Source organism: Pezoporus wallicus, unplaced genomic scaffold, assembly GCF_028554395.1.
Source record: "Pezoporus wallicus isolate ANWC-B61680 ecotype Strahan unplaced genomic scaffold, APGP_CSIRO_Pwel_v1 contig_8705, whole genome shotgun sequence".
Classification (NCBI taxonomy): domain Eukaryota; kingdom Metazoa; phylum Chordata; class Aves; order Psittaciformes; family Psittacidae; genus Pezoporus; species Pezoporus wallicus.
Genome location: NW_026638439.1, coordinates 93797 through 120853, shown reverse-complemented (window position 1 = coordinate 120853; position 27057 = coordinate 93797). Strand labels below are relative to the sequence as shown.

Genomic DNA, 27057 nt, shown 5'->3' with positions numbered 1-27057 from the left:
TAAGGACTGAACAAAGCCTTCAGAGTAAGCATTGATTTTATGGCTCAAAGGTGTTTAATTCACATCCTGCCTGTGTTGTCCTTTTCTGACATAAAATCCTTCCCCTTTCCTTCCTTTCAGCCTCATAGGCATTGGAACTGAAGGAGCTTTAAGGTCCCTTCAACACAAACCAGCCTGTGATTCTCATTTCTTATTAATTCCTAAATACATCCAGAATATCTCCAAGCTTGCGTCTGCATAAATAAGACCAGCCAGTGGCCCTTTCCTCTTGTTCATTGTTAAAATACAGAGCTGATCACGGTAAACCCTGTTATAAGATGTCCCTGGTGGGGTGGCCAGGGGGTGGTGATGGAGGGTGTGCTTTCTGTGAGACCACCTCAGTAATCAGCACACAGACTGCCGCATCAGGCTCCTGAAAATGATATGGTGAGAGAGAATATAATACTAAGGTGACAAAGTAATGCACTGAGAAATTATGCCAGGCAGGCAGGTTGTTGTCAGAGACCTGCCTGGCTGCCTGTTGGGGACCAGCGCTAGTTGTCACTGTCAGCACTGAGCTGTCACTCTGATAACAAGTGGTTTATTGCTTGATGTAATAGGCTACCAAGCTGTTGTAAACCAGTCACCCTGATTACATGTGGGTACCACCCAGCTCACAGGAAGATGCTCAGCAAACCCACAGATGTGTGGGTCCCAGTTTCATTTCAGGTGCCTTTTTTTGAGACTAAGGAAAGCAGTGGCCAAAGCATCAGGTGAGCACATGGTAAATATAGCAGCAATAAACACATCATCCAAGGGGAGGCAGGGTGACCCAGTGTGTGATTTAGAAGAGGCTAGTGTCTTAAAAATATCCCTCATAATATCTAGATGTAAGGCCTGTAGGGTCAAACTTAGACATAAAGAAGTCTTCTATTGAAATTACAGTTTTGCTTGGTTAGGGGTGACCCACTGTAATTAAAACTCAGATGGATCTGTAAGGCCACAGAAGAGAGGAGGGTCTGCAATTATCTCACACAGTGTCAGGGAGGGGGTTTCTAACCAGTCCAATTTTAAATGTCCTGACAAATACACATTCACCCACTCCAGGGGGAGGGTTCAGTAACACTTCACAGTCTAATAGGTCTCATGAGTAGGATAAGTTTTTCAACTTTCAGCCCACTTTTTTATACTGCTTAATTTCCTTCCATTATTTCTGATGAAACACTTTGTGGAAGGCGTACAATTGCTCCCTAGCCTGGATTTTCATGTTTTAATGATGGTTAATTATTCCAGGAGAAACTTTTATTTTTACTTTTTATTCATCTTGCTTTTGCACTGGATGCTTTATCCTGAAGTTTAATTAGCGCATTTCGGAACTAAAGATCCAGATTAAATCACTGCTGAGCAAGCTCTGCTCCAGAATTTATGATCACTGTGCACAGGCTTTAGTATACCTGCCAATGCAGGCAACTGAGTAATCAATCGATGGGTTATTTGGGAAATGAGTGAGCCAGGCAGGTACTGCAGCCTGGCCTGGTGCTGCTGCTCTTCCTTTCCCTGCCACAGCAAGGAAGAAATGGATAAAGGTGATGATGATGGGTAGAAAGGGGCAGCCTCCACCTCTTTCAAACCCCAGTGTGGGCATTGCACATCCTGAAAGCAGGTCCGGGATGCAACAGCACTGGCAGATTTGCATCTCCAGCCCTACCATCTGCTTGAATCCAAGGTTTCATTTCAGCCTATTAGAGAGATTGGGGCTGGCTGCAAACATCAGATGTAGGCATAGGTTTGGCACCAGTCCATCTCCTTTCCTGCTGCCTCAAACACCAAGATTTTGATTCCAGCTCATCTGCAAATGCTAAAAATGATTCAGTTTTGCAACAGAGTTCACTCTAGTGGAGCTCATCATGAAAGGAGACCTTCAAGGAGTTAAAAAAAACAAACAAAAACAAACAAACCCAACCAACCCAAGAACTCCTTTTAATCACATTATCTCAAACAAACTAAAGCTATAGACAAATGTGATTACACCCACAAAAACCTGCTTGCTCCCATCCAAGAGCCCAAATACTTGTGGCTTAACCAGGGCCAGAACGTGTTGTGGAGATGGATGTGTACTTACACTCTTCCCTACTTGATAGCCAGAAAGCTCATGCAAGGGGGGATATGTCCCCCCCCCCAAAAAAAATATCAACAGAAATGCCCATGTGGGAGAGAAAAGCACCTCCTGTTCATGCTGCTGAGCAGACTGGCTTCATTCCTTTTATTTATACAGAGCAGCTCTGGCACACTCTGTAATAAAAACGGATAAGGTTTCAAGCCCTTCACTAGCCCACAAAAATAAGCCGACTCTCTGCACAGGCACCGCAGGGCAAACAGCCCCAAACTTAACCCAGAAACCTCACAATGAATTTCAGCAGGGAGGGCTGGGGAGCAGGAGCAGGGGGTGTTGTTTTGTTTTGCTCTTAGAAAGATAGCCCTGTAATTTAGTGACTCAGACATTCTACATCCTTTGTTGCTTTTCATTTTCAACATCTTTAAGCTGTTTGTGGAGAACATGCTTATTTTTAGACTTTGCATCAGTGAGAGACATTTTAGCTGGTTCAGAGGGGAAAAAGCTCCATTGAGATTTTTGTGTCTGGGGTGTTAATGGACAAATTTCCTGATGGGTAAACAGCTTCTTCCCTTTTTCTTACTTTTATATCTTGCTCAGCATCTGAGCAGTGATTATCAGGCAAGAAGGGCTGTGCCCTTTGCTGCAAGTAGGGTCAGTCATATGCACCGAGGTCTGACTTGATGGAGGGAAGAGGAGGATGGTTGCAAGCACAAGCAGACACATGATGGGGCATGAAGAACAAATGGGGGCTCCAGGATTGCTGATCATCTTCCTCCCTCTTCATCAAATCTGCAAATCTTCAGCTTTGCTCTAGAAAGCCTCCATAGCATGGAGCAGGCTTTCAGCAGGTAGGTTCGAAGGAGGAAAACATCCCACAGCCAAGCACCAACACTCATTTCTCCATGCTGGGGCAAAAAAAATATGAGGGTTATTTTAGGTATCTTAGTGAATTCAGTTAAATTACAAAAATGGCAATGGGATTTCAGAAAATAAATGATTCCCCCCACCACCCCAAAATTTGACTTTGCAAAACAGAAGATGCTTCTTGAGCAAGTTAAGAGACTTGGGGTTTGGTTTACAGCATCTAACACCTCCTCTCAGTTTACAGCTCAAAATTCTTTAAGGGAACTTGAAAAATAAAATTATTATTAAAAAGGAAATTTCAAAATGAAAACTGGCTCAGCAGTCCCTCAAGGCCAGGCTTTACTTAAAGAAAAAAAATAAATGTCCAATTCTGCCCGCCTTTTTTTTTTCCCCAGTTTTAATTAAGTCAATCAACAACGGAAAGGCCTCCAAATGAAAACCACACAGGCACCGAATGTCTCCAAGCCTCCAGATGTGCATTCCTCCACCTTCCACTGGCAAGCTTGAAGCAGGCACCGCTGTGCACTGGCTGCCCCATATCACCCAGGCATGCTCCCGGCTCAGGACTGAGAGCAAGAGAGGTAGGGATGTGACATGTCCCTCTCCTCTGCACACAAAGGACGAGAGGCGGACCCAAGCCATAGACAAAAACATCCATGGGAGCATATATACCTGATGCTGAGCTCTCAGGGCACATCCTATGGACTCTTTGCTTTACACTATGGTGATATCTGGGGTTTACCAACACATGAACACTGAAGCAGACAGGACACTGTCCCCATGGTGTCCCCCGGTGCCAACTCACTCTGCAGTGGCACACACTGGGTTTGGTCGCAGCATGGCCCTGCGCCGGCTGCAGAGTGCACAGAACCAGCTCCCACACCAGGAACGGAAACTGCTCTTTGGCCAGCTCAAAGGACACATTTGTAATTTTGCTGAAAGCCTCAGTCTTAATGGATTGTTGGAAACACTCCATGGCTCGCTGGCTGCCACTTCACTCAGGTATCACAGGCAGGTCAAAGACACGCCGTTTATGTTCTGCAGTCTCCCACCGTCACAAGACTCAAGGGTACGTTTGAGGTTCGTGGCTCATGTTTAATGTTTTACATCCTGTCCACAACTCTTCCTTTTGGGGATGTATGGCCCAAACCAGCACAGCCACAAACTCAGTGCAGAGGTCTCTGCTCTGCCCATTACCAGGCCACAGCTTAATGTTTGCATGAAACCAGGACTCAGCATCCTCTTAGAGGAGCTGCCACCATCTCCCCACCACATATTACCATGCAAGACCATAGAATGGTTTGGGTTGGAAGGGACCTTAAAGTTCATCCAGTTTCAATCCCCTGCCAGCGGCAGGGACACCTCGCACTAGACCATGCCGCCCAAGGCTTTGTGCAACCTGGCCTTGAATATTGCATTTACCACTTCTGGTAGGGCCTCACCACCCTCACACTAAAGAACTTCTTCCTTATATCTAAGCTGAACTTCCCCTGTTCGAGAAAGATACTGCACGCTCCCTCGTACTGCCAACCTTCGCCATTTCACAGCACCCCTTAAACTCAAGGGTTTTGCTGCATCAAAAACCCCATGCAAGCAACAAGGAAACCACCAGTGAGGCTCCTGATCAAAGCCCAGAATGATGTGCCATCACGAGCACCAACTGAACAAACCAATGAAGCATATGGGGAGCAAACCCACGGTGGACACCAAGCCAAGGTCTTGCAAAACCAGTACTACAGCCCTTTGCTCAAACACTAATGAGCCAAACTCATTGGCTGGGGAGCAGCAGCACTGAGAGGAGGTGGCTCAGGGAATGGGCTATTGCACAGCGAGAGCAAGGCACAAGGATAAATGTGTGCAGGTTGGAGGGTGAACAGTGTCAATAGGATCAATTTGTTCTATTATTTATCATGCCATATGCCCCGGCACTTGATCCACAAACCTGAGCCATCAGCTGTGAACACCTGTCAAGATTTGAGTAGTTTTCCACTTTCTGAGCAGAATAACTGAAGACAATAAGGCTTATTGAACTAGTGCTGAGCTCCAGAAACAGAAGAAGGCTTTAAAGAAAATCTCATTATATACATATATATATAATTAATGAAAGCTCTTCTGTGTTAGACTTAACCACAAAAAAAACTCCTTAGTAGACATGCTGCAGTGTAGCAACAAGGCTGGTATTTGCCAAATGCATGGTGGAGGGGAGATAAACAACACACTGTGCCCTCCTGCCTGCCCACAGGAAACCAATTCCCCATGTAGAAAGCCCAATAAAAACACAATTCTTTTACAAAAACCACATCCAATGTATATTGTTTGCCTGGGAAAAAAAAATAAAATGTTGGAGGATTTGTAACTTTGAAGTCCTCCAGTGCCATCAGAACATATTTTTGCCCCCTCCCAAAGTGTCTCAAAAGTAGCAAAAAACATGAAAAAAATTAATGACTGCTAACAGCTGAAACAGATGGTCTGCTGCGAATCCCCACAGCCTCATGCAACTGTGAGTCAAGCCACTCTTCAAAATGGTGAAGAAAAAAAAAATAAATTAAAAAACCTATTTCCAAGGCTACCAGGCTTCCAAAAAGCCGTTCAGGCTTCCGAAAAAAAAAAAAAAGAATCTCTTCAGGCTTCCCAGCCAGAAGCCAGCAAGAAGGGAGGGTTTGGCTGGTTTAGACCCACAGTGGGATCAAACTCAGTGCACCCCTTGCCTTCACATCATGTGCCCGTAGTAGGTCTGGATATGTTTGTGCTCAGCACAGTCCCATGAGATGCTTCACCAGGATGAGGTTTGACCAAAGGATTTTAACTAAAGGTTCCTTTATAGTAAAAGATTCCCAATTCATGCACCCACTGCTGCTCCCCAGCACTATTTCCATTGCCCACCCTTGGCAGCATCCCTCCCACCACACTGACTGTCCTCAGCAAGCATCCCGCCACACCAGCTCTCAATGGTTTGAGATGAGAAAGGCACTTGCCAGGAGGGAAACTCTGGTTGCCTGCTCCTCTGCTGCGGCTCCTCCTTCTCCCCAGGAGACTCGTCCCCTCTGCCACCTTCATGCTTGGGCTGCCCCTCTCCATGCTCTTCGATCAGCCCCATGAGGCAGATGAGACGGCAGGTTCTGAGAGATGTGCGAGCTCATCATGGAGACATTAAAGCCAGGAGTGTGACTCTGTAAGGAGCAGACAAAAACTCAACTGCGTGCACTGTACCAGTTTATCATTTATTTAAACTCAATCTTTCAATAATTCATGCCAGCCTTCCCCTGTGTCGCAGGACAACAATGGCAGGAGTGCAGCAGTGCAGTGAATAACCACATCTGGAACAGATGTTCAGTTCTAAATAAAAAGCTGGGTTTGCAGAGAATGTTAAATGCCATGGGAATAGTGTGCTCTGGGACACAGGCCTGCTCCTTCCAGGGGGCAACAGCAATTTGCTCATATGTTTTGCAGCACAGAGTTGGTACAAGTCAAATGAAAGAGCCAGGGTTGGCTCCAAGTGCAGCCCAGTAGTCATGAGAGAGCAGACCTGCAGCATCTGCAGGCATCCCCTCAGAAGAACTGGGCAGATGCTGACACAGTGCCTCTGAGCATGAATATGTGATGCCATGAGTCCTCCTGACAGCAGGAGGGACTCCATGAACACTCCAACCAGCACCAGCCTTGAGCACAATAACACAGGGTCCTTGCACACAGTCAAGAGTGTTTTCACCTCCCTCCCATGGGGATACTGCTGCTGTACAAAGGAATAAGCTGAGTCCAGCCAGAGTTCCTATGTTACAAGTATGAGGGTGCAAGCACTCTTGCATAAGAGGAGGAGCCAGGGCCACCCATGCATTTGCCAAGAGAAATACAAGTATACCTGCAAGGCATCCACCACAAGTTCACCCACCCTCCAAAGCCCAAGATAGGGTATCCCCTTCACAAGCATCTCCTCTCCAGTTAGTACACAAGACCTCTAAGTTTGACCAATACCTTCTGCACCATGCCACTAAGCTCCTATCCATCACCAAACACCACCTGCTGCAACGCTGCCATTCAAGACACCTGCAAACATTATTCCCCACCACCATGGACATACTTCTCCACACTGCCCCTTCTTTTCTGCATCCAAGACAAGCTAGAGTGCCCACTACTAGGACCCTTCATGGCTTGCCACCCCACAATGTCAGCCACTATCAGGTTTTTGTTTGTTTTTTTTTTTTTTTTTACACTTTGAACAAGCATTTTATTCCTTCCCTTATGCTGGTCCTCACACATGGCCAAATGCCACTAATGATCCACACATGTACCTTGTTATCCTTCCTAAAACCACCTATATAACAGATACAAGCCTGCTGGTGCCCTGAGACATACCCTTCTTATGCCAGCTGCCAGCCTTTACCTCTCTCTTCACCCCTTCTCATCTCTCACAAGCTGTTTGGCCTTGCTCTCCTGTCACTTGGCTTTGAAGTGCTTTGAAGAAAGAACTTACCTGCTATTTCATTTGCAATTGCACAGCACCTGACGCAAGACCAGGCTTCCAAGGTGTATTATTATTGCTACTACCACTGTAATTACTGACTCTGAGGCTCCACTTGAGCTCTTGATAAAGTCCTTCAATTTTTTGGACTACCTACCCCACTTGTCTCTGTGTTTCGCAACTCCCCCTCTTGCAGTTGGACTCCACTCTTTGTCTGGAGATTGCAAATTTACAGATGACTTTAACTGAGAATTTTCTGGCCAATAGTGTCTTGCTCTTACTCATAAATGTGACCCTTGTACCTTGCCCTGCTAAGCCAACCACTTAATGCCAATAAGAAGTTGTCTTTTTTCCTTCCTAGATAATAGCAGATTTTCCAGATTGTTTGGATAATGAAATAAGTAATGGCATTAGGAGCCCATTAATCAGTAATGAGAAGTGAATAACAGAATGCAGGACTGTCGACTGGTCCTGAAGGGCAAGCTAAGGGGAAACTGTGAGGAAATGGTGAAACCATTCAAAATCTGACTTCTACATCTTTATTTTTTAATACTTTTAAAGTGGCTGACAATCAGTTCTTTGCACAGGGGGCTCAGACTTGTGCCAGGTAGTCTGCTGCCCAGATTAAACCCTAGTACTTAGGACATCCCCATTACATTCACAATCCTGCTGAATTTCACATACAGGAGGAACTCACTTTCTGCAATTTCTTCCACTCCTTGGTAGCGGGGCATGGAAAAGAGGGAGGAGTCCACGAGGGCCCTTCTCCACAACCCCATTAATGGTGGTGGTAGAACACAGCTGACATCTCCAGCAGGACTTTCCCCTGTGAGCTTGTTCTGACCTGAGCTACATTTCTCCAGAAGCATCCCCAGGAGGAAAGGGCTCATTGGTTGGAACTAGCACCAGCGGTTGTCTTGCCAGCAGGTGTGTAACAGGAGATATAAAGCACATCTCACATAAATACCCGAGCAAAGTCACCCTTCAGAGAAAGCAGCCAGCAGGGTCACAGTCAAGAGCGTGCACATTTCTATCAGCACAGAGGCCAATTTATTAGTCTTGCTGTGTATCTACACCTACAGAAAACGTGGTACCCTTGGGGCTCACCGTCTTCAATCCATATTTATAAACGTCTCTCCCAAGGGACTGCTCGGCTGTGTGTAACACAGCCGATGACAGCTTCCCTCCATCTTTATGGAAGGTACCAAGAGGCATAAAGCAGGGATACTAGAAAGAGAGGCATCCTGGTTAAATGCCATCTTGAACTGCTGAGGACCCATCCCCACATGGAGCCACAAGTACTCACTCTGGAACAGAGGAGCACCAGGAACACAGCCACCTTAAAAAAACTGCTTGTCAAAAGGAAGAAGCAAAATGCTTTTTAATCCCCTGCCTAGGACACCTCGTCTGTATCCACCTTCAGCCCATCTCCCACTCTGCCAGTGGTGCTGTGAACACATCTCTGCCTTGGTGGCAGCCGTATCACTGAAATGGTTAAGTGGGAAAGCATTTGCAACCCAGCCCCCTCAGCTGGCCAAATGCTGCAGCGCTCCTGGCCTCAAATTTACTTTCCTCTTTTGCTCCTCGCTCTCTCGTGCCAAACGTAAGGATCTGGCCTGCTCCACAGCCCACTTTGCCAGCATGAGTGCAGTGACTCATTCAACAGCTCTTCATCACAACACATTCTTTCAATGGGACTTTGCTTTGGATGGCACTTGTCTTCAAAGCCTGATGCTGGGGAAAGGCAGGTAATGCACAGACACAGGAGGCAAAGAAAAGAGGGGAGGGAACAGTGGGATTGGGTCAAAATACTCATTTTCTTTTTACTTCTCCCAGCAGATAACCAATTTTGCTAATAAGAGGAGAAAGTCAGCTCAAAGGAGAAAGAAAGGTCCTCACATCACTTACTCAATTTTGCTAATAAGAGGAGAAAGTCAGCTCAAAGGAAAAAGAAAGGTCCTCACATCACTTATTCCATCAGGCTGACACCTCTTCATCTTGGGGAATTTAACATCTGTTACATAATTCAGAGAACATGTGGTTATTTTCCAGCCTTATTAATAGCTAAAGCCCTAAGACTTCAAATGAAAATCAGCAGCTGCTCCAGACTTCACCTCTCAGAGATTTAGATGAGAGCAGGTACAATGGCTGGCTGCAGGTCAGGGTTTTCAGTCACTCCAGTGCTCCTCATTACAAGCCATAAAGGACATAGCTTGGACTGAAGCTGAGACATCTGGATTTCCAGATTTTCCTGAACACTTTTTTCCTTTCACATCTCATTTTTCTTTCCAGCGGAGGCAGAAGAAAGGATCACAGATACAAGAGATGGCTGGAAGGTGGGAAGGGACATAGTGTATCATCATCACCTTCATACACAAAACACTTTCATTCATAGGGTGCTCAGTAACATCCAAGATTACTAACACATCTTACAGGCACTTTGATGTAAGGATTTTCTTCTTAGTGCATATACTGCCTTTTAAGTTGGAGAACAGGCTCAAGAAATGCACTTGGCACCTGGAGTATTGAAAAGGACTTGGGCTGTTCTGCTCCTGATGAGAATGGAAGTACACCACCACAGGCATACCCCTCCACTCAGTAACCATAGAATGGTTTGGGTTGGAAAGGACTTAAGATCACCTAATTGCAACCCCTCTGCGGTGGTCAGGGACACTTCACACTAGACCATGTCACCCAAGGCTCTGTCCAACCTGGCCTTCAACACTTCCAGGGATGGGGTATTTACCACTTCTTTGGGCAACCTGTTTCAGTGCCTCACCACCTTAAATTCTCCCTGACAATATTTTTAGTAGGATTCAGGCTGGACAATAGCTTTGGTAATGGTGATGCTGTGGCTGAAGCAAACACATGTGTACACTGCTGTTACCAAAATGCAAAACCTGCAGCTCATAAGTCATATTGTGCAATGGCAAAGATCCCCCACCTTTGTCAACTCCAGTCCATCTAAGCATCAATCATCTTGTCATTCACTTAATTTTCCTCAAGCAGTTTGATCCAATCCCAAAGTCATGCATGGCTTTAAGCCACGAAGAAAAAGCAAACCTGACAAAAGATGGTGACTAATGCAAACCACTTCATATTCAGGCACTTAATAAAGGCCAAGAACATTTGACAAGACAAATTCACCAGACACCGCCGGTTGCTGCAGAGCTGATGTGGCTGTGATGGAGCACTAAGCCCCCCTGGCTTCAGACATTCAAATGAGAGGCAGGTGATCCATGCCTGGGAGCATGGATCCATCAGTCAGACAGATTCAGAAGAGCAAAGTGCATGCCTAAACTTCAGGATACCCAAAATCAGGAGCTGGTTTGGCTTCAATTATGAGAAATGCTTAAAAACTCATATATCATCCCACCAGGAAAAAACAGTAAATCGTTATTTCTTCATGTCCAGTGACTATCTAATTATTTATACAGAGCAAAACAGAAGGAGAACGTAAAGGAAATCCACCCAACGACATGATACAATCCTGGAGGCAACTCAACTAGGAGGCAAGAGTCCTTGGCTTAAGATTTTTTTCAAACTGAGTAGAGAGATGCCTTCAGCCAACACCCCCCCCCCTTCTGACTCACTTGGATCAAAGACTGGTGTGCCTCACTGACCCTAGAGACTGCAAATCACAATCTTCATGTGGTCAAGAGCCACATCTACTATGCCCCAGGCAATCCAGGGGAAGAGGGTCATAGACAGGACTCACACCACAGCATGAAGCTGGGTTGGGTTTGTATCCAATTCATCTATCTCCAGCAGTCCTTTCTGGCTTGTTTGCTCCCAGCCCAGAGATGTGGGTTACTCAGCTCTTCACATCACCCCCTGGAGAACTTGCCATACAAACTAGAATGATCTGCTGCAAAAACTAAGTAAGCTATTATTCTAAATCTGAATTCACCAATTTCAAACAATGTTTCAAACTGTGCTTTAAGATCAAAACCAGAAGGTACCATTTTGGCAGAAGAAAAGAGCTGTCAGCATCATAATATGACTGAGATCGTATTTTTTCCTTCCTGCAGCTGCCTTTTTCATCTCCACCCAGCTGAAAGTTCACTCATTTGTACCTTCATAGGCAGCGCTTCATATGTTTTTCTATCCACAAAGCAACGCTTATCTGACTACATGGATCTACAAGAATCATTTCTTATTCCTTTCTTTGTACCTCAGCTGATCCTGTAAGCCTTTCTGGGAGAACTTTGTTTAAAACAGTATTTCTCTATAAATCCAGACATCATTGGATTCTTGTAAGGGATCTTACATTCGAACTGTTCCTTTTTTGCCTTCATATACTCTTCTCTAAACCTGAAGGGCAGCAGTTCTGGGGTTCACTGGACATAACCCAATTTAGCAGCATAACTATGGATCCACAGGATATTAGGGAATGAATGTGCCAAGTACCCAAGAGCTCCTGGAAATGTAGAAATCTTCCAATTATGACTGTTAACCGACTGCACATTGTTCACAGTCTTCAGAAAAAGCAACTGGCAGCATCAGCAAAATTATAAATGGAGGATTAGGAGTAAATGACCTCCTATTCCTATTGTGAATTTGCCATGTAATGAAAGAAAAACAGGAAGGAGCCCTGCCAAGGTATGGGGAGTTAAAAAACAAACAACAACAAAGATGAGAAGGGTTTTAGTTGGCAGAACTTGCAAATTATTCCTGCTCTCTTTCACCCAACTTCCAGAGCGTAATTGCTGTGTGCTGCCGCTCATTCATCAGAGATGCTTCTGCTGCAAAGGTGGAACCACCAGTTTGCCACCTTGTGCAGATCAAGAGGCTGCCATCCTCAAAGAGCCAACCAGGTGTGGTCAACAGGGAGGGAACCAAATAGAAATAAGTTTTAGATCAAAATCTGGCAGGTCTGGACCTAAGCTAAGCTTCAGCAGGTATTTATAAGGATGGCTAGTTGGAAGGCCAATAGAATAAGTGTAAGATAGTGAATAGTTATTCTGAGCTTCAGCCTCTGTTGACCAAAGGCTGTACAAATCAAGACCCTGACATCTAAGAGATGCCCAGACTTAATCAGATGGTGCTCAGTAGTTATTTGAGAGCACAGATATGCTCATCTATCCAGCTAAGGCAGCCCCTTTGACCACATTTGTCACATCCTAGTCCTGACCTCCATAGCATTAGCTCCCAGTAAAGCCAGCTACAAAGCTAAAACCAACCCCAATTCACACTGCTACTACCTATACTGGCAGGAAGAGAGATCCAGAGATTAAAAGCCTGGCTAAGGGTATTTGTCAGGGAGCAACAAAGATAGATCTGCTTCATGGTAGTAAAATCGGAACCAAGAGACAAGGGTGACCCTAGCACCAGCAGTGCCCTCACCATCAGAGATCCTACAGGATCTGAACCTGGCAAGCAAAGCTGAGTGCTGATAGCACCCAGAGAAGGTGAGAAATTAGGTCCAAGATTAACCCCAAAGAAGTTCAGTCAGGAACAAATAGGCCTGAAAAAAAGCTACAATATAGATCCATCCAGGAGACAGAGTAGAAGAAAAGTTACCTGCAATATAGAGTTGAGATCCTTTCAGAAAGCAAAGACCAGCTGAGCACTGAGGCGCTTGGAGCACAGCACAAACTGAATGCAAAGGCCCAGGGCTGAGCTTAAATGGGCTCCTGGCACAGGCATGGCTGAGCCCCAGGTGAGGACGCTTGGGGCAATTACTGCCTTCAGGGCTCTGATAGCATTAAGGCTCCATCCCAGCATTCAGAAACATGGTGTTGAATAGCAAAGACCTTGTCACCTGTCCTGGCATCTTAAATAGTGCTCCTCCGACAGCTGCTCTATGCCACTGTGAGAACCAGCTGATGCTTGTTGAAGTATGAAGCAATACATGCTCCTGTTGCAATCAAATGCAAAGCAGAGAACTGTCCTGTTGTTCTAGATCCATGCGTGCAGCTTTGCTCTGGCTCAGGAAAGCAAATGTGAGGGTGTATAAAAACACCAGTGAACTTGCTTAACCTCAGTGTGTGCTCATGTGCCATTGATTTAAGTTACTGCATTTGAAGTTACATGTTTGTCTGAAACAAGACTTTGCTAGCAGCTCTTGAGTTTAGCAAAACAGCTCTTCCTGTGCTTATGTTGTTTCTCAGCAGCGCTTTGAGACATTATTTGTCAAAAAGTTCTTCATCTCTCCAGCTTATATATGTTAAGTAAGTACTCCATAAAGCGTGGGATGTATATTATAGTCAAATGTGCTTTCAAACATTCTTGGGGTTTTGGTAAACAAAACATGTTCTGGTTTTAAACTCCCAAGTTTTACCTCATGCAATATCACTGTACACAAGTTTTCATTTGATTATACATATTATTAGCTGTGCTCTTGTGTGTCTCGCTCCTATTCTACTTATTTACTTTGAAATAAAAGCCAGTCATCTCTCACAGGGCACTGCAATTTTTATCTGATTTTTTTCTGCAAGATGTTAGCAAAACATATTTAAGGCTGACCCTGACACCCATACTCATTTTCCTTCAAACATTTCAATTATTACTTAATTTAGTCCAACATGAATAGTCCTGCAGCAACGCCTTGAAAATGAAAGGGTTTTTAAATTGCCCATACTGATGTTAATACTATGACTTCACTCAGTATGGAGGATTCTACCTCTAAATAGATCTGTTGCTTTCTGGAGATGTGGTTTAGATGGGAAAATAATAGGGCTTGCCTTGGGCCAAAATGGGACACAGATGGTGCAAAGGGCTGGAACCCAGGTCCCCCTCCAAGGCCCCATCTTCTGTAGACCAGTGGCTGAAGAGGGACTGTAAGCACCTCCAGCTGGCATTGCTGCCTTCTGAGACTTGTTGCTGATTGATTAGTACTATCCAAAGCAGGCAGGAGTGTAGAGCAGAGTTCAGAGCAGTTGCCTTTAATGATTTCATCGCTGCTACAAGCCAAAGCATGGGGCTACTCATTTGGGTGGGGATATCAATACAATCATCACTCAGATTTTGTTGGGAGGAGGCTGACTGGTGGGGCTGTGTGATGCCAAGGGACACACAGGGTAGACTACATCTAGCATGCTTCACTTGAGGCATGCTCTGTAAAATACGCACACACTGTTATATATATAGTATGTATCATTAGAATCATAGAATCCCAGACTCGTTTGGGCTGGAAGGGACATTAAAGCTCATCCAGTTCCAACCCCTGCCACACGCAGGGACACCTTCCACTGGAACAGGCTGCTCCAAGCCCCTGTGTCCAGCCTGGCCTTGAACACTGCCAGGGATGGGGCAGCCACAGCTTCTCTGGGCACCCTGTGCCAGCGTCTCAGCACCCTCACAGGGAAGAGCTTCTGCCTAAGAGCTCATCTCAGTCTATCCTCTTTCAGCTATATATATACACACATACATATATAGGTACATATATATACACTATACGTAAAGTATACTAAAAATTAAGAAGGTGCTTGAAATAAAGAAGAAATTGAGAGTAAAATGTTCTAAATCTTTGTAGTGCAATCCTGGCATAACTATACATCACCAAAAAGGAAAATATTTTGTGCAGCTCCACAGCAGAGTCATAGTTAAAATGCATTTGCCAAAAAACACAAATCTCATTAAAGGAGGTAATAGATCTCTGAACATGACAAACTGCACGGAGAAGAACAATATAGCAGGCCAAAAGGGTTTTTTTTGAACAACATCTTTATAAAGACATAAGAGGTAATAATAAAACATCTTCAGAAACATTAGAGGAAGGACACTTGCCATGGAGATGGTGTGGCTGATAGATGACCGAACAAAAGGGATGCTTGAGAGAGACAGGTCATAGCAGAAGGGTTAAGTGAATCGTTTGTGTTGTTTTTCATTATGAAGGAGACAGGAAAAGAAGACAGGAAACAAAGATAAAAAGTCTGGTTTCATAATGAAAGCAACTTCCGATTGCAATCACAGAGTGACCTGTAAAATAGATCTGCTCATATATTAAGAAATCATCTGGGGACTGGAGGTGTGTAAGGAATGAGACAACAACATTTATTAATGACACAAAATTAATCATTATAAATAAAATCTGAATTGGTTTAAAAAAAATTTGACAAAATCCAATGTCTGAAGAATAAAAAAGGAGCTGAATTTCAGTGGTAGAATATGGACGCTGCTTTGGAAACATCTGCTCCAAGTTCAGCACAGCCATGGGTAAATGGAGTGTGAGAGATTTCTGGCAAAGAAATAGAGAACAAAACAAACTATGCTGTTATCTGAATCCATTGTGCACCTTCATGATGAATAAATTTCTAGTCAATGCCTTTGAGATAGGGGACAACAGAATGAGGATGGGTGAGAGGGAGGAAGTGAGCTTGGACAGAGTAGCTTCTGCATGAAAACAGGCTAACGCATCAGGACCCTTCAGTGTGGCAAAAAGGTGGTTGAAAGGGATGTAGGAGACACCTATTAAGAGTGAATAGAGAACAAACACATGCTGTTCTATGAGGTATCCAATAAAATTACCAAAAGACTTAAAAACAAAGCCCAAGGAAGTACCTTTGCAAATAGTGCACGATTATGTTGCTGATTTTTTCCTGCAAGACACGATGGTGCTCAAAAGCACCATGAGTTTTATCAATTATGGTTATAAATAAGGGGGGAAATCACCAAAAGCAGAGATAGATTCAAGGAAGAATTGAAACAGACACAGCTTTAAGCTCAGGAAGTTTCTTTCCATGGGTGATAAAGTTGGAAAGTTGTAAGAGAACGCATGAGTGCTCTTGCCCTCCCCCAGGATATTAAGTGAGAATGAAATTTGTCCTCACTATTTATAGAGGCTATGTCAAGGCATAGAGCCTTGCCCTGAGTTTGCGTGGATTTTTTCTGCTGACAGAAGAAAACATTTCCTCCTGTAGCTGCTGGACACAGAGCTGAAAGACATTCTCCATCAGACTGCAACAATTTTATGTGGATCACATTTTTGACATAAAGTCTTCAACTAATGGTCAAGAAAAAGCCTAGTGAGTCATCAAATGTGACCCTGTGCTCTGCACAGAGCAGGTTCTTTTCATAATTCACACTATTAAACTCAGCTAATCTGTTCTTTAAAATCCTCTCTGGTGAATCTGACTTAAGCACATTATCACAATAAAATAAATACATTTTTTCAGGGATTTTCATGGGCTTGTCTTGAAGAAACTGCACAGCAAGGCTGGATGTTCTGCCTTGTCACATACTTCGATAGCGTTGATCTTATTAATTCCTGTTCCCAATATAACCAGGTGCCCCTGGCAGGCCCTAGAAATAGCAGAGGGCCTCAAGGACATGGACCATAATCTTTTCCCATCAGCTGTTCTCACCAAGCCCTAGTTGCTCCTATGTCCCTCCTGTCTGCTCTGACCTGCTGCAGACACATCTATTGCATGTGGGTGATAGTGGCTGGAGGAGGTGGTAGGGAGAGGAAGAGGGAGGCACTGTGACAGACTGGTTTCTTCAGGGCCCAGAAGAAGACCTGGTGTCCTGCTGTTAGATAAAGAGCCTGCTGTGCAGTACAAACACTGATGCAAAGGATGCTTGTTGTGGTTGACTGTTCTTCACCTCTGTTTGGGGACATATCTCAGGATCAGGGGAAATACCAGCATGTGCCTCCATCTTTATACTTGCTTCACAGCATTCTCTCACACACCCTGCCATCATTTTGATAAAGAAACACTGCACTGGACAGTTTCGTTTCTTTGATCAGTGAAATTGCACCTTCAGTCCATGGACCAACCTGATGCAGGAAAGAACCCATCTATTCTTTTGGCTTGTTTTTCATGGCTGAGAATTATCGAAAATGCCCAAACCTTCTTTCTCACTCTGTATGGTCATCAGAGACTCAGAAAGCACAGAGGCAGGGGGCTGGGCTCCATCAGGTGGGAGCAGGGGGTCTCCTGCCTGTGTCTTACACCCCAGCTACCTCCCCATGGCCCAGGGTGCTGTGCTGAGAGCTGCACCAGGTCCTGCCCCATCAGATTTTGCTCTGAACTTTTCACTGAGGCCGGTAATCCTACTGGTGTTATTAGCATTACAATAGATCTTGGATCTACAGTTTTAGTTCCAAACCATGGGGCTTTGCAGGAAAGCTCACTGAAATGAACTTATAAAAATAACACAGCTTGGCGTGGACAGCGTCTGTAGCGCCAAGGGCAACGCAACCCTAATAGAAGCTGCTCGGCCCTGTCACAGCTCACACGTGGCAGCATGTTAACATGTATAACACTCACATAACAACATCTTTTCCATCACCAGCCCATTGGCCACAGCAGAACTTCTGCACTTCCCAGGAGCCACCAGCCACCAACCCCTGGGCATGGCTGCAGATCTGGAATCATTCAGTGGAGTTGTTAATGGTGTTAACACCATTATGAACAGCAAGCATCTGTAGGGCCACCAGGCTCAGTATCTCCTCCATAGCAGCATCTGTCCTGTAGCACAACAGCTTTCTTGTTCCTAAACCCTGCAAGAACTTCACTCTTCTCAAGTGATTCCTTTCCCAGCTTCATAGGCTGCTTTCGCACAGTGTGTTTATGAAGGAGCAGAAAGAAAAACACATTTTAAATACATTGCTGTTTCACTTACAGGTCTGTGTGTGCTGGGCCATTCCTGTCTTTACTCTTGCAGTAGAGTTACCAAGAGAAACCTTTACAAAATCACCTGGGGGCATCCCAGCTTCCAGTAAAGCATTTGCAGCTCCTAAGGCCTTTCTAATCCGCTCTGAAACAATGCCTTAGGCTCCCAAAGCACTCAGTTAAACTGGAGTCAATGCTTTGGCCAGAGCCAGAACTAATTCAGAATAATTCAGTTCCTGAGCACACTAGGTCACTGCACAAAAGGATTTGAAGGGTGAAACCTGTATCAATCTGGGCAACACCTGTACATGAGTTTCTTGAAAACCTACTTTCAATGATCCCCAGGGCTTTTAATACAATTTGGCTTAACATTTTTTAAAGATCAGCCTCTAGCAGATAATTGATTTTTGGCAGTCTCTGGGTGGCCGTGGAAAACAAGGTTTACATTGTGCAGCATCTCACCTCTCCTTCCATTAAAATGTGGGTTTTAAATAATACACTGAAAGTTGCTGATGTTTAAAGGAGAAAAACATACCATGAAGGAATTAAAAAAAGATAGAAAATCAAAGAAGAAAAGACCACATCAGATAGTGGATTAGCCTGAAAGGTGACCTGAAGCCAGCTAAACCATCCAGATGATCAGCATGAGCCACATCTGGATCATGCCAAGTGCCCTGGACTTGACTGCTCCCATCCTGCTACACTGACACACAAAGCTAATGTTTATATCTCCAACATTATGCTTAATAACTGTGCAAATTCATTCACATGATACATTTTTATGATTTAAGACCTCTAGAATTTTATGACTGTTTTTAATTTATCATACTAATTCAAGCTGTAATACCCTGCCAGAGATGTAGAATGAGGTTGACATACATCCCTTGCTCTGAATAGAAGAATATATTAAACTCCAGCAGCTAGAAAGAGTAAATTTAGGTTTTATCTCAGTCAGATCCGTTTTTGGTCCCTTCCTGCTCCAGATACACTGCTATTTCTCTTTTGTTTAAAGGTGGCTAGCAAAGAAGCAGCAAAACTGAGAGCTATGCTTTTGGTATTTGCGCTCTTTCCAGTGTACGGGGTGAAGGCAGCAGGAGAGGTTATTACCTACAATAATTTCTGCTTGTTCCTCACAAATTCAGGTCTTGTTTGTACAAGGAAGATCTCAGATGGTTGGAGACTAACAGGCACGGCAAGATGGAGCAAATTGTCTTGTGGGATTTTCATGAAGCTCTGATCTTTGAGGCCACTTGGGGACTGGTCTCTCATAGTGTTATCAAGTAGCCTGGGGAGAGGAAAGAGCTCTGGGACTGCAGAGAACTCGTTGCACAGTTAATTTGTGCAGGATGCTGGTGACTGTGAGACTTGCTGAAGGCTTATGAGGTTCAAATTCACCCTTTCCACCTGCAACAATCTCAATGGCCATCTCAGCCCTCCAGCACATCTGCCCAGACAGGGAGAAACAAGCTTGATACAACTCATCATTCGTTGTGAAGAAAAGAAAGGGAGGGAAAAAAAAAAACAACCCAGAAAAAAGAGGCCTTTCATCACCACAAAGCTGCAAAGAGGAGCCCAAACTCAATTTTCTCAATTTAGAAGAGAAAATCTTATGCAGGTCATCTTTAATTTGAGTGATGCCAGGTGAGCGATTCTCTGCCTGCCAATCCCTTTAATTCCTTTTCTCATCATAGGTCAAGAGTGGTTCTGAAATGCAGAACACAGACCTTAATTATGAAGGACAAAGCACCAAGTTACACTAACGGCTGATCTTGAAAATAACCCACCCCCCCCAGCTTTAATGTTAGTGTTCATAGGATCAGAATGAAAAAGCCAAACCTGGCCACCCAGCCCTCCCCTGCCGCAGAGTGCCGCTCCCCTCAGGGTTCAGATATCCACCAAGAGGTAAATCCAGGCTTGGGCAGCAGAGGTGGCTCAGGGTGGAAGTTGTAGGTGACATTTAAACTCCATCCTCCAGACAGGTTCAGGTCCTTATCGCTGCCCATCATGCTCAGTGCAGTCCCACCCCAGTGAGGCTTTGCAGGGTCTCCAGGCTGCACACTTGGTAGCACTGGAGATGCAAATGGCTGGGCCCAGGAAATATCAATCCGTGCCAGGACGCATTCCCTAACAGTCAGCAAACTTTTCAGCCCTTCATTTCATTCTAAAATTCCTGCTGATGGCACTATAAATAACTGCTCCCCACCCTCCGGATGCTTGAGAGGCTTGAGTCACTTTGCTGAAGGGAGATGTACATTTTGTTCATCTTTCCTCACTCCACTTGTATCTGTTGGTGGTTTTCAAATCCAACTTTGGGGTTTCCAGCTCCTCAAGGTGAACGAAACAGGCTTCAGAGGCTTCACCCAGGAAGAGTCTGTCTGCAGCCCCGCTCAGACCACAGGAACAGGTTTTTTTACTTTCAGGCACTTTCAGGTTTCCTTGCCAAGTCACTTGCTCTACTGCTTCATTTGGGAACAAGGGAGCTATTATCCCAATTCTGTGTCGCAAGGGGCAAGCTCCTTCCTCATGTCAGCAAAAGTCACAAATGGTTAAATTGCTACCAAAGAGATGGGGGCCAATGACAGAAGCAACCTCAAACAGGAAAACTGATCACTGCAAAACCCCAGGGTACAAGATGTTTCTTTTCCCCCGCAGCCCTGCACCCCTACAAGTTAACGGCTGTGCCGCAGGTTCCACCCTGTCCTGCCATCTCCGCTGTGCCTCCTCCTCTCTAAGTCTCATTCCTTTGACTGCTCAAGTCAAAACATCCTGCTGCCCATCAACCACCTCATCCCGCCAGGTGCTCCTGCTCAGCAGCTCATACACTGATACACGGCTCCACTTGCCTTGCTCACTTGCAAGTTCCCTGTCCCATTGCTCTCTCATTTACGTCAAATACCAACAGTGAGAAAAAAGTCCCTTTCCCTGACCCTGCACCCCCGACAGTTCCCAAAACCCTGTGTGCTTTGAGCCGTGCTGAGTTTGCAATATCCCCCACACAAACCTGTGAAATGACAGCAAGGCAGAGTTTTCTGCTGGTGGATTAGCAGAAGGATTTTTTTTCTCCTGTGCTAAGATTTCAACATGCCATACATAAACAGCTCATCTCCTGATTTACTGAGAGTGGTGGCCACCATCTAGCACTTCTCAGGGAGATTAGTGGATGCTTTTTCAACCCTATTTCAAACCTGGAGGATGTCTGTTGTTTGTCAAAAGTGTTATTAAACTCAGATAGGCACCAGGATAAATGTTTTCCTGGCACAGCGTCTGCTCCCCTCCAGGAATCCATGTAGGAGAGAGGCTCCTTGGGACCCACACTCACCTGGGACCTGGCTGCAAAGAGGAAAACAGGCTCTTATTAAGGTCAGGGCACCCTCATGGTGCATCAACCTGAGACAGTGACGAAGGAACAGCAATACATAATTTAAAGAGATAGCTGTTTTGCGTGGAAATACAAATGAAAAGATCACTCGGTTAGGAGGAGGAGGGAGAGAAAAATCGATCAGTGATTGAGATAGTTAGCAGCTAAATGTCCCTGTGCACAATGTTCCTGTTGAAGGGCAATTTATAAGGCCAGCTAAAGATTCTACGGGTTATACTGCTAAAGAGAGGAGACTCCAGAGTGAATATAACACTGTCTTTCCTAATAACCCCAGTATTCGGTCCTTGAAGCTCGTAAGAAATGCTCTGCATTGAGAGTGCAATGCGCATGAAAGGATATGGGAAAACTCTCTTAACCTGGTGCACTTACAAGGGGGAGGCAAAGGGGAGAGGAGCCGGGAGCAGAGCCAGTGGGGGCAATCGTTGGTGAAAGCGTGACAGGGACCAACTTCTGCAGTGATTTATGAAACAGGCATCCCAAGTTATCTTCTGCTGAACAGCAGCATTTCGATTTAAGGAGCAAGGGGAAAAAAAAAAAACAACTCTAGGTCATGCACTTAATTATTTAAAAGGGAGGGAGGAGAGCAGCGGTGGCAGGATGGGGAGCCCCTTGCCCCAAGGTGTGCTGCAGGAGGATGCCTCCTGCCTCCATCCCCATGAGCCAGAAGCAACGCGTTACACTTTCTCTTCGGCAAAGGAAAAGACATGGGAAAAAAAAGGGGGATGCTTCCAGCTGACAGCGAGGAGAGGGGGAGAAGCCATGCAAGCAGCCCGTGCGTACCTACTGCCGCCGGTCCCAGGTGAGCGACTCCCCCCATCCATGCCGCGGTGCCGGCGAGCCCTGAGATGTCCTGAAGAAGTGACTGCTGTGACTTGGGAAGATGGAATATGGTACAAGCTTTAATTAAAAGAGTCTGAAGGCTCTCTCCTGCTGCTCGCCCGTTTTTTTGCAGTACCAGATTGGATTTAAAGGGCTAGAACCCCAATTCGGTTTTGCTGCTCCCCCAGGAGCGATGCTCTCCCACCTTGGCCTGGCAGTTCCGGCAGCAGCTTGCAGCCCATCAGGGGCATCCTGGCAGCTGAGCAAGTCCGTAGAAAGCAACAACAGTAGCTACTCAGTGGCAGTAGCAACAAATTGTAGTTCAACGCTGGGGAGAGCATGCACAGTGGGTGGCAGGCAGGGATGCTCCTGGCAGAGAGGCGGGAGAGGGGAGCCTGAGCGCTTCTATAGATGCAAAGTTTGTGGTCTACAAATGCTCTGGTGAGTTAGGAGTCATGTCCCCTCCATCCTGGTGCTGCCACTGCTCTGCGACAGTGCCCAAAGGCATTGCCACTCCATCACCAGCCCAGAATCTGAGTGGAGGGGGGCTGTGGGGAAGGGTTGCGTCACCCCAGCTCAGCTCTGCAAGACAGGGTCCTCAGCCTTCTCCTGCCTGCAGCCAGCAAGCAGGGAGGCATTTCCATTTGGATTAGATGGCTGCTTGCTCGTGCCAAAGGCAGCATGCAGAGGACCTCGTGCTGGCGGGCATGCTGGCAGCACTGATCCCTCCCTCAGGTTCAGGTTCCTTCAGCCATTTTCCAGATCTCCATCAAAATGCCCATCTGCAACAGTCCAGGCTCTCAGACCATTCCGATCTGCTCAGCATGGATAGTCAAAACACTCTGTCAAGCCTTGCTGGACTACTTCCCCCTTCCTTACCCAACGAAGAGGGGCTGAATATTGAGTGCAAGGTTTTAACTGAGCACTACTTGGTCCAGATTATGAGTTAAATGTTGAAAAACCAGGGGAACAACTAGGACAGAAAGCCTAATCTCCGTTTTCCCTGTTTGGGCCAAAATGCAACCAACCCTTGCTGAGGCCAGCTTCAGAGCATCCCGACCATCAACTCTGGTGCTGGCCATGTCCAATCAATCCCTTCCTTGCACACAGGGCTGACCCACATGTTCTGGCTTTCTGTTGTCTTATTAATTACATGAGGTGGTGGATGCCAAAACAAAAAGCTGGTTTTAATTCCATGCTGCAACCCAGTTCCAGGCTGCTGAGATAATTAGCAGGTTTTTAATGAACAAGAAGACTACCAGCATGGAGGGAGGAAGGATGGGGAGGGACGGGAAGCACAATTTGGTCCTGGTTAGGAAAACCACCGTCAAGTTGGAGACTCCTTTCTTCGAGACAACGTTGTGAACCATCGTCAGCACCCGGCGAGACACTGCTGGCTAAGGGGCTGCCGCCGGCTCTGCAGAGCAGCGTGACGAGGCGTCTGCTTGGCTGGAGGCCACACCGGGGAGCGAAGCGGCTCCGTCTCGTCGCCATAGCCTGTTGACATCCATCTGGCTCCTGGAAGCAGGGAGGAAGCCGTTTTGGAGCCTGCTTTTTCCCAAGTCTTAGGCAAGCACAGCTGTGAGTCTCATTGACCTGTGGCAACTGGGTTTGCCGGAGCACCATCACCGCTCTGCAAGGGTTTCTGCTGGTGGCTGGAGGGTTTCACCCCAAAACACATCTATTCAAATCACTTACAATCCATTGAACACCTCCGTGTCCTCCTTCAAAATCAATCTGGTAACAAGCATGAATGCAATTTCCCAGGCTAACGCTGATGTTAGCTATCAGCTGCAAATTGCTAGGTAAGACATCCCTTGGCAGAGCCTGGTTGGAAAATGCTTTTCTAAATAATGAGGTGTACCAGGCGGAGGTGAAATGCCAGCAAAAACAATGTGTCCCCAGAGACTCCAGCCTCCGACCCGAGCTGTTGCTTTCCTGTGTGTACCTATCTCGGAGACATGTGGCTGTTGTTCCTTTAATTATTAATCCTTGCATTGACATATTCAATGTTCATGGGCTCTGAAAGGATGCTCCAATGTAAAGAATGAAGAATAAATTTCCTTCTCTCCCTTAAAACTTGTCTCAATCCCATGACCAATTTTATTGCCGTTCTGCTGTAATTTTCAATATTACGAGAAACATTAAGGCTTTCAATTAAAAGATCTCTTCCTTGAGATACTGGAAAGTAGCCTGAAGTATAGACCACGTGTGATATTTTTCATAGTGATGATGTGTGCTATGTCTGATTTTCAGATCAAACGCCTTGGCGGTCAGGCACAGGCTTGGCCAGGCTCGAGCAGCATCTCCTGGCTGTGAAGTGTTTGGAAGATCCTCAGCCTTGTTTGTATTTTCAGCCACAGACTCATGTTTCTGAAATGAACTTTGCATTAACTTTATTCATTTCAGTCAACTTGTAAGTCTATGGTAAAGGGCAAATAAACCTCTGTGTGATTCCACCCTGGATTCTTGGATCTTTTGGCTTTTGACTGTCAAATATTAATTTCTTCCCTTTCTTTTATAGTGAGCTGAGCCATGGTCATGAAACAGGAGGTCTGCCTTCCACAATGAGCTCAAACCCCTTCATTTGCCATGATTTCAGCATTGGGTTTATTGCATGCCATTAGTTGTGTTTTGGTTCACTGAAGGTGTTCTCATGTCTTCTTTTCTACAGCAACCTAAATCTTGCATTTGGTCCTGTTTTGGAGGACAAGAAGTCTCCTGAAAAGCTTGCAGCTAGGGAGGTTTAATCTGGGGCAGAATTCAGTGTTTGCAGGTATTTGCATTACCAAGTGCTGGCAATGCTGGACCCAGCTGAGCTTGTGAGGTTGCAGCACTGCTCAGTCAGCAGCTCATTTTATTTCCGGTCAGTTGTTCTTTTCTTTGTGGAAGTGGTGTCACTTCAATTTTGTTTCCAACAAGGATGTTTAAGGACAGCTTCTCGTGACACTGGGAAGAACAGCGGGGTTCTGAAGATGAGATGAAAAGATAGAGCTGGGCATTACAGCAACACATAAAAAGCAGCAAGGTGAGAGAAGCTGCTAGGTTGGATCAGACCTTTGTTCCATTTACTCTAACAGAGCACCCAGACTCTGCAGCAAGCAGGGACACTGCTTGCCCTTCACGAGTCATCTCTCTTATTTACACCAGCTCAACCGTCCTTCCCCAAATCCTTGGGTCTGATTGCAGCTGGGCAGGTTGCAAAGGGCACCGAGGCTGGGAGATCATATGCAGTCCAAGCAGTGGGGTGGCAGAAAGCCCATCAGTCAGATACAGAGCTGTGCAGGACCTTGTCCAAAATCCACATCACATTGCTGTTAAATTCCTCCTCAAACCTAAATGATGAGGAAGGCCAGGGATGGCTGAACACACAGATGAGCTGACTCTTCTGCTCTCAAGCCAAAGTGTTAGCTTTTGTCATTAGAGTGTGGTTTCGATGCATGAGGATACATCTTTTTTCTCTACATCATGTTTTCTGGAGGGGAAACCATCTTCTCACTTGTGTAGGTTTTGAGGCTAGAAGACCCCATTGCTGCTTCCCTCAGTCAGTGTTTCTCACAGCACACACTAAAGAGTTTCATTGATATAACAAATTGCTACAGAACAGCCATGCTGGCTGGAGACCTTAACTCTGATTTAATTAATTCATAATCCAAGGAGACTTCTATATGAAAACCCTTTTTCTGCTGACATGGAAGCAGGTTTCGGTATATCTGCTCTGAGCAGACAATGGACTCTCAAAGTGCAATATTGTGTAAGGCCAAGAATATAGCCATATGCATTTGCAATTAATCACACAAATTAGAGCCCTTTAATAAAGATGAAAAGCAAAGAGAATAAAACATGCTGGAAACCTGGAGGCAGAGTTTTGGTCTCCTAAATTCAAATGCAAAGCTTTGAAAACCTTGTTTGCTTTCACCAAGTGTCACAAGGGATTATATAGAACTTCAAAAGGAATTTGGAAACAAACAAAAAAGCTAGTGAAACACGGATGATTAATCCACTTTTCTATGTCTGCTCCCAAAGTCTCCTTTTGCTGACTTTCTAAATCCTACTTGGACATTGATGCCAAGACCAGACCATGGAGAAAGTTCTCACCTATCTCACAGAATAAAGGGGTACTTCACTAATTTAATCATGATTTTTTTACCCAGATTTGCAAATGAAACTAGATTCATGCCACGTGGATGTGCATGTGTCCATCTGTCTCAGTGGCTTCTGCATTCCTGGAGGCAAGTTAGCAATAGGGTTGTGCCCAGCCAAGGAAAGGCTTTAGCCTGTCCCTGTCCAAGGAGAGAGACTTTCAAAAGCTGCAAATCATAGAATCATAGAATCGTTAGGGTTGGAAAGGACCTTAAGATAACTTCATCTCGGCTTGCAAGACAGAAATCAGCAGAGCACTAAGCTTTACTAGGACTAGTGCAAGGGGACAGGGTGAAGATCCATAAAATCCCAGCATCTGTGCTCCAGCTAATGGCTGTTCACAACTGAAAACAAAAGAAAGTGATTTTTTGTTTCCACAACTAGTGGGTGATGTTTTGTGCAAGACATCAGACAGCAAGGTATAAGAACCCAGGGAAGGACTGCACATGTGTAAATGATGGGAATCACTACTGCCACTGGCAAACAGTTTGAAAGGAACACGTGAAGGAGACCTAAATCATCCTGCTTCAGGACATAAATCACCTTCTAACAGCAGAAGAGAAGAAATCTTATTGATAGGCTGGTTTAAGTTTTCAAAACGTAAAAGAAAAAATTGGAAGCTGTTTGCTGACAGTTTTAATAACTGCTTCTCATTTTATGGCTATTCCTAGCTTGAGTTTAAGGAAAAGCCAAGATCCCAGAGCCAGTGCATCCACTCAGTTAACTGTCTGTCCTTCTT

The 27057-nt window shown here is 45.3% G+C and overlaps 1 protein-coding gene across 1 annotated transcript in view; it reads right to left on the bottom strand.

Moving 5' to 3' along the window:
- The window catches only part of CALN1 (calneuron 1), a 133067-nt gene extending 110578 nt beyond the window's left edge, over nt 1-22489 (bottom strand). Inside the window, exons 1-2 of the mRNA XM_057410689.1 lie at nt 22137-22489; nt 5931-6129 (exon numbers count right to left, since the gene is read on the bottom strand). Of these exons, the coding sequence (XP_057266672.1) occupies nt 5931-6056 (126 nt within the window). The 5' untranslated portion in view covers nt 6057-6129; nt 22137-22489. The remainder of the gene's footprint in view (nt 1-5930; nt 6130-22136) is intronic.
- Between the last annotated feature and the right edge of the window lie 4568 nt (nt 22490-27057).